General features: G+C 47.8%; 1 protein-coding gene and 1 non-coding gene across 2 annotated transcripts in view; one reads left to right on the forward strand and one right to left on the reverse strand.

The window, feature by feature from the left end:
- Positions 1-1,651: 1,651 nt before the first annotated feature.
- Positions 1,652-14,102, reverse strand: part of HAPLN3 (hyaluronan and proteoglycan link protein 3) — a 35,845-nt gene continuing 23,394 nt past the window's right edge. Inside the window, exons 3-5 of the mRNA XM_077122387.1 lie at positions 4,307-4,675; positions 2,118-2,420; positions 1,652-1,938 (exon numbers count right to left, since the gene is read on the reverse strand). Of these exons, the coding sequence (XP_076978502.1) occupies positions 1,652-1,938; positions 2,118-2,420; positions 4,307-4,675 (959 nt within the window). The remainder of the gene's footprint in view (positions 1,939-2,117; positions 2,421-4,306; positions 4,676-14,102) is intronic.
- Positions 7,976-8,091, forward strand: LOC143652875 (U5 spliceosomal RNA). Its single transcript, XR_013160924.1, has one exon. It is a non-coding gene; the product is annotated as a U5 spliceosomal RNA (small nuclear RNA).

The following is a 14,102-nucleotide window of genomic DNA, read 5'->3' on the forward strand; positions in this document are numbered from 1 at the left end:
GTGTGTCCAGTCACTGACGTGGCTCCGGGAGCCGTTCTGTACTGTTTCTGGTTATTTAGTAGTTGTTCTGGAGGATGAACTAAAACATGCACATTGCTAAGCTGCCATCTTAATTCTATCTCCTCATTGTGGTTCTAACAATGTATTTTTGATGTTCTAAAAATGATTCTGGTGATGAATACACAACTACATGATGACCCTGTGAGCCACTGATTATACACTTTGGATGGAGTGTATGATGCATGAAGATCTCAATAAAAAGTAAATTTAAAAGAAAATGTGCTTTGAAATATATTGCTTTTTTGTATATATTTTATTTTTCACAATAAAAAAATGTAGAGGGTGCAGTTTCAGTCACATAATAGGGGCTCAATAATCATGTAATTAATCACTTAATTAATGTCTACACCAGTGGCTTTCAAACTTGAACTGCATCCGCATGTCCTGGAGGGGTGTGCCACCTGAGCAGGCTCCAGCCCCTATAGCTTCTGACGCTCAACTTTCTGGCAGGTCTGGGATGCGCTGAGATTCTGCATTTCTAACCAAGTTCCCAGGTGATGCTGTGAAGTACTGGGGTACGGAAGAACCCACACTGGCTGATTGGTGGGTGACCGTCATGTGTCGGGTCGGGCAGCAGTATGAGGAGGATGGGGGGCAGGCTCCCAAGGTCCTGGCTCCCAAGACCTTCTGGAGGACATAGCCTCCCACTGTTTTGTTGCCCCTTCGGCCAGCCAGCCAGCCAGCGTCGCAGCGGTCCAGGCCACGGAACTTCCCCCCTCACACCTATAGGCAGGGGGTGGGGGGCAGCCACCAGCACTCAAGGCCACACATGCAGGGGGCAGGGGCAGGACTAAATCTGCTCGAGGGTGCAGCCTGCAGAGTCCGCACCCACCACCCAGGCTTAATGGGCCGGGCACAGATGGACCTGCCCCACCCCACCCCACCCCACCCTCCAGGACAAGGACATTGTGCCAGTATCTGAACAGGATAGAGAGCCAGGTGCAGGGGGGCTGGAGCAGAGGAAGGAGTCATAGCACCATTTATTATTCAAAAAAAAACTCGCACACCTGAAGGATGCTCTCCAAATGGGGAGTATGAGAAAAAAACACAGGCGGCTCTTTGGAACCAAGAGAAGGGAAGGGAGGGAGCGGACTTTGTCCCTCCCCTTGGATTTCACACAGAAGCCGAGGGCCTCGCTTCCAGCCCCAGCTTCTCGGTGGAACTGATTTGGGCCACCAGCTTGGCAGAGAAGTCCCAGGGGGCCGGGAGACAACAAGGCTCAATGCCCAGCTCCGGAGCCCTCGGTTCCCTCGAGGCCCCGCGCCCCCACACCCTAAGGCGGAGACAGCTGCAGACTCAGGAGCCCCTCTAAACGCCCCAGAGCTGAGTGTCCAGAGGAGGGTGGCAGGAGTCCGGGTGCAGAGAGACTTGCGGGTGGGGGTCCAGCCAAGAAAAGGGAGGGTTTGAATTCTGCTGCATTTACCAGGAATAGTAACCATTTTTACAAATTCAAGTTGAGAAGCATAAAAATAACACTAAAATTGCCCCTACCCTCAAGGGAAAATGAACCACTCAATAAATACGCAGCTGGGGAGGGGCCCGGCAGGGGCAGGGCCAGGGCCAGGGCAGGGGCCAGGGCTGGCCGCAGGATCTAGCGCGGGCGGTAGCAGTAGGCCCCGTGCTGGCGGCTCAGCGGGTCCGGGAAGCCGAAGCTGCGGACGCCGGGCTCCGGGGGTCCGCAGTTGGGCCGCGGGTGGGCCACCGGGTAGCGCGCGCTGCCGTCGGCCAGCCAGCCAGCGTCGCAGCGGTCCAGGCCGCGGAACTTCCAGGCGGCGAAGAGCTGGCCCACCGTGGCGATGCGGGCGCCGTCCTCCTCGCAGGCCTGCTTGGCCTCGGGCAGCGTCAGCTCGGCGGGCAGCGCCAGGTAGTACACCTGCCCTGTGGGCGACGCGGGCGGGAGTGCTGGGCGGCCCGTGCCAGGGGCCCCGCGGCCAGGCCGGCCCGTCCACAGCTACTCGCCAGTCCCCAAGGCCCCGGGGCCGTCCTGAAGCCTCCCAGATGCCCTCCCAGGGTCTGTGACCACCCCGGCCCCCGCCCCCGCCCTGTCCTCCGCTCACCCTTCAGGGCCGGGGCGAAGCAGAACACGTCGTAGCGGTGCCGGCGGCGGTGCCGGGGGCCGTAGCTGCGCACGCCGGGCGCCAGGCCCAGGCCCCCGCACGGCCGCCGGGGCAGGGTGATGGGGTACTGCACCGTGGCGTCCTGCAGCCAGCCCGCGTTGCACCAGTCCAGACCCTCCTCCCAGGCGCGGAAGAGCTGCTCGAAGGAGGCCACCACCGCGTCCTGCTCCTCGCAGGCCCTTTGGGCCTCGTAAAAGTTGAGCTGGTAGCGCCCCTCGCGGGGCTGGTAGGGGAAGACCACGCCTGCGGGGAGAAGGAGGCGCTTGGAGGGGCGGACCGGGGAGACCCCAGCCTCGTTCTGCCTTCGCTGGGACGCGCGCTCCCTGCAGCCCACGGCTCCTGCAGCCCACGGCTCCTGCGCGCACGCTCCGCAGCAGCGCGGCCCATCTGGGAGCTCCTGTCCTTGCCAAAATCCCCCAGACCCAAGGGTAGAGCCAGTATCTGGTTGACACCTCCCTCCTGGAAGTAGGCCAGCACACAGATATATGCAGAAAATATTGATGAGCTTTTTAAGGAGATTAACTGACTGACTGAGATCCTGGACTCTAGAATTCCCAGGGCCAGTGGAAGAGCTCCTGCAGGAGATGCAATCATCCAGGAGAGGGCCAGAGGTCCCCAGGGGAAGGGAGGCTCCAGAAGCCGAGGGACGTGGCCGGCTGGGTGGCAAAGGGCCCTTAGCTAAGGTGGGCTGAGGGCAGGGAGTTCCTAGGGCAGCCGAGACCTGCCCTCCAAATCCATGGTTCTTGGATGATGTCTGACTATAACCAAAAGGTTTCTGTTTGTCTGTTTGTTTCACAATAGGTTTTTAAACACCTGAGATCCAGTCCTTACCAAACCAGATGGTACCGTAAGGAGGGGGAGCATACTGCCGGCCTGGGTGGGGACCTGCCTGGAGACATTGTTTAAAGGAGCGGCCAGGGTCCTTGGACTCTCCTCCCTGTGGCTTAGGACCCACCTGACTCCAAACCCCACCTCAGCTGGGGCAGGACCCTGGCGCCTGGGCACAGCTTGGTGGGGGGTACAGGCCCACGGGCTCTGACCATCAGCTGGCAAATTCCATGAGTGCGAGGTTTTACTTTATACCCGACCCCACCCCAGATTCCTAGCCTTTGCAGCCCCAGGAATGGGGTGCAGCCTCCCCATTTCTCTAGCCAGCTCCTGCCGTCCCTAGACAAATGACGTGCGCAGTCTCCCTTACCTTGCCCCTTGCTGCCTTCCCCAACTCAAAGGCTTCCCTTGCAGTGGGAGGTAGACACTGCGTTTTGACCTCTGCCATTTACTGAACTATGCATTTGACGCTCGTTTTGTTCTCGTCTCCTCGGAGGGAGCTACAGAAAGAGCCTTTGTCATTCCCCATTTAACACGCATGAGAGAACAGGGCCCAGAGAGGATGAGCCATTTTCCTCGTGCATCACAGCTGGGATAGGGTGGACTTGGGGAACGATGTGACTTGTCTGTCCCTCGAGCTGCTCCTCTAACAGGGAGGGGACACATGAAGACACACGGCCCATCCTAGAGCTCAAGAAGGGAAAAGAGGCCTCAAGCCACAATCCACAGATGAGTGGTTGGTGGTGGTTTTTTAATAGGATTTTTACATAAAAATCCAGAAATTTCACATGAAAATATAAACTTTCCAAGTCAGAAAATCTGGTAGCACTGGGCCTGCATTCTGGCCTAGTCATTGGCTGGGCGTGACCAGAAAAGCTCCCTTTGTATGAGGAGTGGGCTCAGCGGCGTGCCCCAAGCCCCAGCACTCCCTGTTGCTCACACTTGGCCTGCCCATTCAGTTGTGTTGCCTGCAAACCCTACTTTGCTCTCAGCTCTGATTCTAATTAGCTTTATAACTTCCCTGAGTGGGGGTGGGGTGGGGTGGGTGGGTTGTGGAATATAGAAGATTCTGGAGCCAGCCTGTCTGGTTCAAACCCCAGGTTGCCATTTATGAGCTGTGTGACCTTAGGTAAGTGACTTTACCTCTCTGTGCCTCTGTTTCCCCCCTGTAAAGTGGGGATGATAAATTAAAAAAAAAAAAAAATGGAGTTGTTTTGAGTTTGAGCTGTCACACTAAGCCGCAGGACCCTCTCGCCTCTTCTCCCAGACCCCCGCGTCGCCCACCCACAGCTGGGTCTCACCCCGCAGCTCCAGCTCCACCAGGCCGCTCTCGTCCTCCAGCCCGTCAATGACCTCGCAGCGGTAACGCCCGGAGTCCTCCGGCCTCAGGCCCCGGATCTGCAGCGACGCCTCCCCGGCCGGCTCCTGCCGCAGGTGCGCTCGGCCGCGGTAGGGCCCGAAGGAGCGGTGCCTCGGCCCTATGGCCACCAGCACGTCGTGCTCCGGGGCGCCGTTCTCCGACAGCTTCCACCACTTGATGCGCACGGGCGTCGGCGGCGCTAGCGCCGGCTCGTGGTGGTAGCGGCAGGGCAGGGTGGCGTCGGCCCCGCGGTGGGTGAACAGCGTCTCCTCGGGCGTCTCCACTACCAGCTTTACTCCGTTGAAGAGGCCTGGGGGAGGCGGGCCCAGATGGGGACCGGCTTATAGCACTGTCCGCTGCGAGGACTCCCCCCCCCCCAACCCCTCTCCAGCTCCCTCCAGGCTCAGGTGCAAAAATGTCCACAATTTCCCCCCTCCCCCCATGTGCTGGGTGATTGTGCAGGCCCCTCCCCCCCATCGAGAAGTGGAGTCTGTCCCCTCTCCACTCAGTTCCGCTCTGGCCTGACGACTTCCTTTGACAGCAGTGCCACCGGCCTGCTCTGAGCCTGGGCTTTGGGAGGGCTCATGGCGCCCATTCATTCCTTTAGAACCCTGCTGTGCCCTGGCACAGCCATGCCCGCTGGAGGAGGAGGGCAGCTGCCCCAGCCAAGGCCATCAGGACCACCCAGCTCCACCCCAGCCCACCTGCCAGGGACGGCGGGTGCATGCGTGAGCAGGGCCAAGGCTGGGGAAGTGGCCAGCTGAGAACAAGCCCAACGCTGACCCCCAGAACCATGAGCGAAAAAATTGTTGTTGCCTGAAGCCACCTGGTTCTGGGGCGTTTTTATGCATCGAAAGCTAATTGATGGTCTGGAGATTCCTCACAAAGTGAAACCTAGAATTATATGACCCAGCGACTCCACTACTAGATCTATACCTGGAAGAACTGAGAAAAGGTACTCACCAGGTTCTAAGAAGTGATAGCACAGCAGCATTATTCAGAATAGCCAAAGGGCCTAACACCCACCAACAGATAAATGGGTAAACAAAAGGCGATAGAGACGGATAATGGGATTCTGTTCTGTCATGAAAAGGGACAACGTTCTGATACATGCTACCAAACAGATAAACCTCAGGGACATCAAGGTGAGTGAAATAAGCCAGTCACTAAAGGCCACGTTTTCTATGATTCCATTCCTATGAAATATCCAGAACAGGTAAATCTCTAGTGACAGAAGGCAGGTTGGCAGGGCTTGGGGGAGGGAAGAAGAGCAAGTGATGGCTAATGGTTTCTTCTTGGGGTGATGAAGATATTTTGGAACTAGATCGAGGAGGTGGCTGTCAATGATGTGAATGTACTAAATGCCACTGAATCACAGGCTTTAAAATGATAACGGTTATGTTATATGAATCACACCTCCGTTAAAAATTAACAAAAGAAGGAAAGAAAAGCTAACTGATGCAGCATGCACCCACAAGGCATGTCCACCTGAGGGGGGCGCGCGGGGGCCGCAGCCAGGGGCTCAGGCTCCCCCACTCTCCTTCCCCACGACACGGGCCACGGGGGCAGTGCCTCCCCTTCAGCTCTGGCCCAGCTGTTCACCATGGCTCTTCCCAGACAGCTGGTGATACTGGTGATGCTGGTGAGGTAGAGATGGAACCTCCAGAGAAGGCAGCTAAGGGCTCAGGGGTAAGCAAATTAGCCAGAGTGGCACCAAAGGGCCAGGTTTACATGCTAAGGTGCCTCACTTTTAACGCCAGGGGCCTCCCCACCTCCACCTCTTGGATCTGGACTTCCAGCCAGGCTCGAAGTACACAAGGGGAGGAGGAGGTAGTGAGCTGAGGGGAAGAGATGGGCGGGAGCCCCCTGGGGAGCGTCTCACACTGAGGAAGGGCTGTACACCCCCTACCCAGTTCTCTCGTGCAGTGGTTCTCGAAGCGTGGCCCCAGCAGTGACATTAATAGGGCTTAGGAGTGGAACTGTGTCCCCCGAAAAGACACAGACACAGTTCAAGTCCCGGCCCCAGTACCCGTGCATATGGCCTTATTTGGACATAGTTATTAGGAAGGATTGAGCCATTGGCCCCATTCTCTGAACCTCAGTTTCCTCATTTATTAGGTGGAAATAATAACTGACTCTGCCTTTGGGGCTGAGGGGTCAGCCAGGGTCCACTGGGCCTGCTTGGTGCCCAGGCTGCACCAGCTCTTGAATATTTTTATTCTCAACTTTGCCTCTCTCGGGGTTTTTGTGAATATATAAGATAAGGCATCTAGAAATGTGCCCAATACATAATACGTGTGCAATCACTGCTAAATAAAAAGTCACTTGCCAATACCAGGCAGCCAAGAAGTGACACAATTAAGATGCAGAATCATGTCTGTGCAACCCAAACTGCCTTTCCACCTCGGAGACCAAGTGAGATCACATTTCAATCTTAAAATCTTGGCAGAACTTTGGGGAAACTATAAAAAGTACAAGTGAGAACATCACTAGCATGGCAACATAAGACATCCCCTGAAAAAAATCTTCCCCGAGATTCAGTGAATAAAAGGAGAATTCTCATTTGCTTAGAGCTCTGGAGGATGGTCGAGACTAGAGAAGGACTCCATAAATGCTGAATCAAAGATGAAGGAAAACATTAGGTGGGAAACTTCCATCCCGGACCTGCAGGTCCACTCCCTCTTCCAGACTCAGTCCTGAGCAGCTTGGGGAGCTGCCCGGATCCCTCCCACCTCCCACTGGGGACAGCAGCAGTGGAAGCCCACATGTATCAGATAGGACCCCAGTTTCAACAGAGACCCAGGGCTGGCGGTAAGCCTCTAAGAAGTGCTGCATACAAAAGGGCCCCCAGAGGCCTGGGGCAAAGACCTCAGTAAAACTATGACTGGACAGTGCTGCCCTCAGCTCACTCAGTCCAGTTTCTGTTGACTGGACCACCTAAATGCAATACGGATTTTCTGGAGCGACCCACCTTGCAGATTTGAATCCATCTGTCTCCCAGAGGTGGGATAACCTACTGGGGAAGAAACCCAATGTGAAAAGCCTCACAGAGAAAAAAGAAAAGGGGGGGGGGGGAGGCGGAGCATTTAAACTGAATCGTTGTAAGGTAGGAGGGTCCCAGAACTGAAAAGAACAAGGAAAGCGGGGCACTGAGTGAAGGAGAGAATTCAAACAAATCACAGGAGCTAGAGAGAAAATTCTGCACAAAAACAAACAGAATGGATCAAGATTCCCAGAGAATGAATAGAGGAAAGGAAATTTTCTCTTGGAGATAAAACAAGAAAGTGTAATCTTAAAAATTGTACCACATATCCAGGGTAAGAATCAGATGAACTAGAGCTGAGAAGATCTGATCGCTTATTCACAGGCTATTCTAAAGGTCTAGAATAAATTGGACTGAGCATGAAAGAAAAGCATTGGGCGGGCCACGGTGGCTCAGCAGGCAAGGACGTTTGCCTGCCATGCCAGAGGACCCAGGTTCGATTCCAGGTGCCTGCCCATGTGAAAAAAAAAGAAAGAAAAGCATTAACACAAAGCCAGTCAACAATAAGACCCTAGACAAGAGGGAGAAACTGACTTTCTGAGTTAACTCCTCAAGATAATCAGGTGCATACTCTGGTTTCTCTTCAGATCGTATAAATCTTTCGCCTTTTACTAAAGATTTCCGTGGAGAGAAACAACTCTGAGTCTTAAACCAATTTTTTGAGGCCTTGTTTAGGCAAGGCTAATAAAAGGGTTAAAAAGAAAAAAAAAAAAAGATAATCAGGTGCTTCGACATCAGCAAAAAAAAAACACAAGCCATACTAAGAAAAAAGAAACACATGGCTCAGTCAAGGGAACAAATTAAAACTTAAGAGGAGACACAGAATTTAGAATAACTAATCAAAGAAGTTCAAGCAAATCTTCTAAATCAATTCAAGGAGATGAAGGAAATATCAAGAAGACAATGTGTGGGCATAAAGAACTCAAAAGTATAAAGAGAAACATAACAGAAATTATGGAGGACAAAAGGCACAGTAATGGAGATTAAAATACACCTGAAGCATCAAAGCAGATTTGAACAGGCAGAGGAAAGAACCAGCAGACTATAAGGCAGGACGACTGAAAGCATACAGTCAGAAGAACAGATAGAGGAAAGGAAAGATAAAATTGAGCAGTATCTCAGGAATATGAGTGAAAGCACAAACCACACAAACGCATGTCATGGGTATCTCAGAAGGAGAAGAGCAGGAAAAGGGGGCAGAAAGAATATTTGAGGAAATAATGGCCAAAATTTCCCTACTCTAATGAAAGACATAAATACACATGTCCAAGAAATGCAACATACCCCAAACAGAATAAATCCTAATAGATCTACTCCAAGACACATAGTAATCAAAATGTCAAATGCCAAAGATAAAGAGAAATTCTGAAAGCAGCAAGAGAAAAGTTATTTTATCCCATACAAGAGATCTGCAACAAGATTAATTATCGATTTCTCATCAGAGACCTTTGAGGCGAGAAGGCAGTGGTATGATATATTTAAGGAACTGAAAGAGAAAAACTACCAGCCAAAAATTCTCAATCCGGCAAAATGGTCCTTCAAAAATGAGGGAGAGTTTAAAATATTCACAGATAGACAGAAACTGAAAGTTCATCAACAAGAGACATGCTCTACAAGAATTATTAGAGGGAGTTCTGCAGGTTGAAAGGAAAAGACAGGAGAGAGTGGCTTAGTTTAGTGTGAAGAAATGAAGATTATAAGTAAGGGTAACTAAAACAGTAAATGCAAAACCCAGGAGTACTGCAGCCTCAATATACAACTCTACTCTTTAATTCCTATAAGAGTCAGAATACAACTGAACAAGAAAAAGGCATATTTCCTGATAATGGAAATGCAAAATATGAGGTGATAAAGTGGGACCAAAAAAACATAAGAGGGGAAACAGAGGGCTATGGAAGCAGAACATGTATGCTATTGAAGCTAAGTTGGTATTTTGTCCAAATTAGTAGGTTATAGATGTAGGATGCGTAATATAAACCTCGGGGTAACCACAAAGAAAGTATTTTTTAAAATATACAGAAACAGAAATGAGGAAGGGGTCAGTCAGGTACATCGCAAAAGATCAACTATACAGAAAAGGAGGTTGCAATAAAGGTAAAGAGAGACAAAAAAAGATATGACATAAAAACCAAAGGACAAAATGGCTGAAGTAAGTACTGCCTTTATAGTAATAATGGTGAGTGTTAATGAATTAAACTCCTCGGTCAAAAGGTTGGCGGAATGGATAAAAAAGCATGATCCAACTATATATCATTTACAAGAAACTTTCCTTAGACCCAAAGTCACAGGTTGAAAGTAAAAGTTTGCAAAAAGATATTCCATGCAAACAGTAACCAAAAGAGAGCTGGGGTAGCTATGCTAATACTGGATAAAATAAACTTTAAGTCAAAAGTTGTTACAAGAGACAAAGAAAGGCTATATATATATATATATATATGGGACAATCTACCAAGAAGAATTAACAATCATAAATATTTATGTACCTAATAACAGTGCCCCAAAATAATATGAGGTAAACAGTGACAAAACTGAAGGGAGAAATAGACACTTCTACAATAATAGGTGGAAACTTCAATACACCACTCTCATCAATACAAAGAACATCTAGGCAGAAGATCAATAAGGAAATGGAGAACTTGAGTAATACGATAAAGGAACTAGATCTAACAGACAAATATATAACACTACATCCCCAAACAGCAGGCTATGCATTCTTATCAAGTGCACATGGGTCATTCTCCAGGACAGACCACATGCTGGGTCACAACACAAGTCTCAATAAATTTGAAAATCAGTGACAGGTACAGAAATGGAAAATCCACAAATATATGGAAGTTGATACACTCTTAAACAACCAGTGGATCAAAGAAGAAATTGCAAAGGAAATCAGTAAATATCTTGAGATGAATGAAATGGAGAACACAGCATATCACAACTTATAGGATGCAGCAAAGGCAATGCTGAGAAGGGAATTTATAGCCCTAAACACTTACATTTAAAAAGAAGATAAAGCTAAACTCGATGCCATAACTGTATGCCTGGAGGAACTGGGAAAAGAACAGCAAACTAACCCCAAAGCAAGCAGAAGGAAATAAATAAAAGATTAGAGCGGAAGTAAATGACATTGAAAATTAAAAAAAAAAAACAACAATAGAGAGAATCAACAAAATCAAAAGTTCATTCTCTGAAAAGATAAAATTGACAGCCCCTTAGCTAGACTGACAAAGAAAAAAAGAAAGGCACAAATAAAACCAGAAATTAAAAGGGGGGCATTACTCCTGACACAGAAAGGCTCATAAGAAGATAATATAAACAACTCTATGCCAACAAATTAGACAACCTAGATGAAATGGACAAATTCCTAGAAACACATGAGCAATGTACACTAACTCTAAAAGAAATAGAAGACCTCAACAGAACAATTACAAGTAAATGAATGAATCAGTCATCAAAAACTTCAACAAAGAAAAGATGGCAAGACCAGATGACTTCACAGGTGAATTCTACCAGTCATTCCAAAAAGCATGAATACCAATCCTGCTCAAACTCTTCCAAAAAAAACTGTAGAAGAGGAAACACTACCTAACTCATTCTATGAGCTGAGCATCACTGTAATACCAAAGCCAGATAAATATACTACAAGAAAAGAAAATTACGGACCAAATTTTCTTATGCATATAGATGTAAAAAATCCTCAACAAAATACTGGCATATCAAATCCAACAGCACAATAATCGAATTATATACCATGTCAAGTAGGTTTTATCCCAGGTATGCAAGGATGGTTCAACAAAAGAAAATCAATTAACATAATACACCACATTAACAAAACTAAGGGGAAAAAACACACGATTATCTTCATGGACACAGAAAAGGCATTTGACAAAATCCAGCATCCTTTCTTGATAAAAACACTTAGAAAAATAGGAATAGAAGGAAACTTCCTCAACATGATAAAGGACATATATGAAAAACCCACAGCTAATATCAGACTCGATGAAGACTGAAAGCTTTCCCTCTGAGATCTGGAACAAGACAAGTTTGCCCACTGTCACCACTGTTTATTCGACATTGTGCTGGAGGTTCTAAGCAGAACAGGTAGGCAAGAAAAAAGAAATAAGAGACATCTAAGTTTGAAAGGAAGAAGTTAAACTTTCCCTATTTGTAAATGACATGATCCTATATGGAGAAAGTCCCAAAACATCTACAACAAAGCTACTAGAGCTAATAAATAAATTCAACAAAATAAACAAATTCAACAAAATGGCAGGATATAAGATCAACACACAAAAATCTATACACTAGTTTTGAGCAATCTGAGGAGGAAATCAAGGAAAATATCCATTTATAATAGCAAGTAAAAACTCAAATACCTAGGAATAAATTTAACCAAGAATGTAAAGGACTTATATACAGAAAACTATGAAACATTGCTAAAAGAAATCAAAGAAGACCTAAATAAATGGAAGGACATTCTGTGTTCATGGATTGGAAGACTAGAAATTGTTAACATGGCAATTCTACCCCCCAAAATTTATAGATTCAACGCAATCCCAATCATAATTTCAATGGCCTACTTTGCTGAAATGGAAAAGTCAATCATCAAGTTTATTTGTAGGGGTAAGAAGTCCCTGAATGGCCAAAAACTCTTGAAAAACAACAGAGTTGAAGGACTCACACCTGCTGACTTTAAAGCACATTACAAAACTACAATGGTCAAAACACCATGGCCCAGGGAAAGATAAAGTGACCAATGGAATTGAATTGAGAGTTCAAAAATAGACCCTTACATCTATGACCAATTGGTTTTTGACAAGGCTGCCAAGTCCTCTCAATTGGTGAAGAATAGTCTCTTCAACAAATGGTTCTGGGAGAATTGGATAGCCATATGCAAAAGAATAAAAGAGGAGCCTTATTTCATACCATATATAAAAATTAACTGAAAATGGATCGGAGACCTAAATAGAAGAACCAAGACTATAAAATTCCTAAAACAAAATGTGGGGAAGCATCTTCACAATCTTGTGTTAAGCAATGGTTTCTTAGACTTTACACCCAAAGCACAAGCAATGACAGAAAAAATAGGTCAATGGGACCTCCTCAAAATTAAAAACTTCTGTGCATCAAAAGAGTTTATCACAAAAGTGAAAAGACAACCTTCTCAATGGGAGGAAAATATTTGGAAACCACATATCTGTTAAGGGTTTAATATCCAGAATATACAAAGAAATCCTGTAACTCAACAGTAAAAAGACAAACAACCCAATTTAAAAATGGGCAAAAGACTTGAATAGACATTTTTCCAAAAAGCATATACGAATGGCTAAAAGCACATGAAAAGATGCTCAACACCACTAGCTATTAGGAAATGCAAGTAAAAAACCGCCATGAATTATCATTTCATTCCCACTAGAATGGCTACTATTGAAAAAAAAAAAAAAACAAACAGAAAACTACAAGTGTAGAGAAATAGGGACACACATTCATTGCTGGCGAGAATATAAAATGGTGTATCCGCCATACAGACAGTTTGGCAGTTCCTCAGAAAGCTAAATATAGAATTACCATGTGATTCAGCAGGCCTGCTAGCAGGTACCAGAACTGAAAGCAGGGACTTGAACAGGTGTTTTCACATGGACGCTCACAGTGGCATTATTCACAATTGCCAAAAGATGGGAGCAACCCCGGTGTCCATTAACTGATGAATGGATGAACAAAATGTGGTATATACATGCAATGGAATATTACTGAGCTGGAAAAAGGAATGAAGTCCTAATGTATATAACAACATGGACGAACCTTGAGGACATTATGCTGAGTGAAATAAGCCAGTCACGAAAGGACAAAAAGGATCTCACTGATATGAGCTAATTATAAATAAACGATAGAGTTAGAATCTAGAATATAGGTTACCAGGGGACAGATTGGGGTTAGAGAATGAGGGGCTGCATAATTTGTCCAGAATTTCTAGTTGGGTAGGTTGTGGAGGTTTGGAAATGGATGATGGTGATGGCAGCACATTATTACAAGTGTAATTAACAGCACTGAAATATATAGGTGAAAGTAGTTAAAAGGGGAAACGTTAGGTGGTATATTTCACCAGAATAAAAATGAAAAGATGATGTTTAGTAGGGTGTAACCCAGTGACCCGTACTGGCGATAAGGGCTAATGCTTACAGTCTAAGAATGTTAGATGTGACATTCATGAATCATGACAAACGCATGACACGAATACAAGGTATTAATAAGAGTGATACATGGCTCTTCCTCTTTCTCTGCTGGTGGCGCTCCCGCCGCCATCCAGCCCTCCTCTTCCCCCTTCTCCGCCGGCGCTCCCGCTGCCATCCAGCCCTCCTCTTCCTCTTTCTCCACCGGCGCTCCCACCGCCATCTAGCCTTCCTCTTCCCCCTTCTCCGCCGGCGCTCCCGCCGCAATCTAGCCTTCCTCTTCCCCCTTCTCTGCCGGCGCTCCCGCCGCCATCTAGCCCTCCTCTTCCCCCTTCTCCGCCGGCGCTCCCGCTGCCATCTAGCCCTCCTCTTCCCCCTTCTCCGCCGGCGCTCCCGCTGCCATCTAGCCCTCCTCTTCCTCTTTCTCCGCCGGCGGCGCTCCCGCCGCCATCTAGCCCTCCTCTTCCTCTTTCCCCGCCGGCGCTCCCGCCGCCATCTAGCCCTCCTCTTCCCCCTTCTCCGCCGGC

Source organism: Tamandua tetradactyla, chromosome 12, assembly GCF_023851605.1.
Source record: "Tamandua tetradactyla isolate mTamTet1 chromosome 12, mTamTet1.pri, whole genome shotgun sequence".
In the NCBI taxonomy this organism is placed as follows: domain Eukaryota; kingdom Metazoa; phylum Chordata; class Mammalia; order Pilosa; family Myrmecophagidae; genus Tamandua; species Tamandua tetradactyla.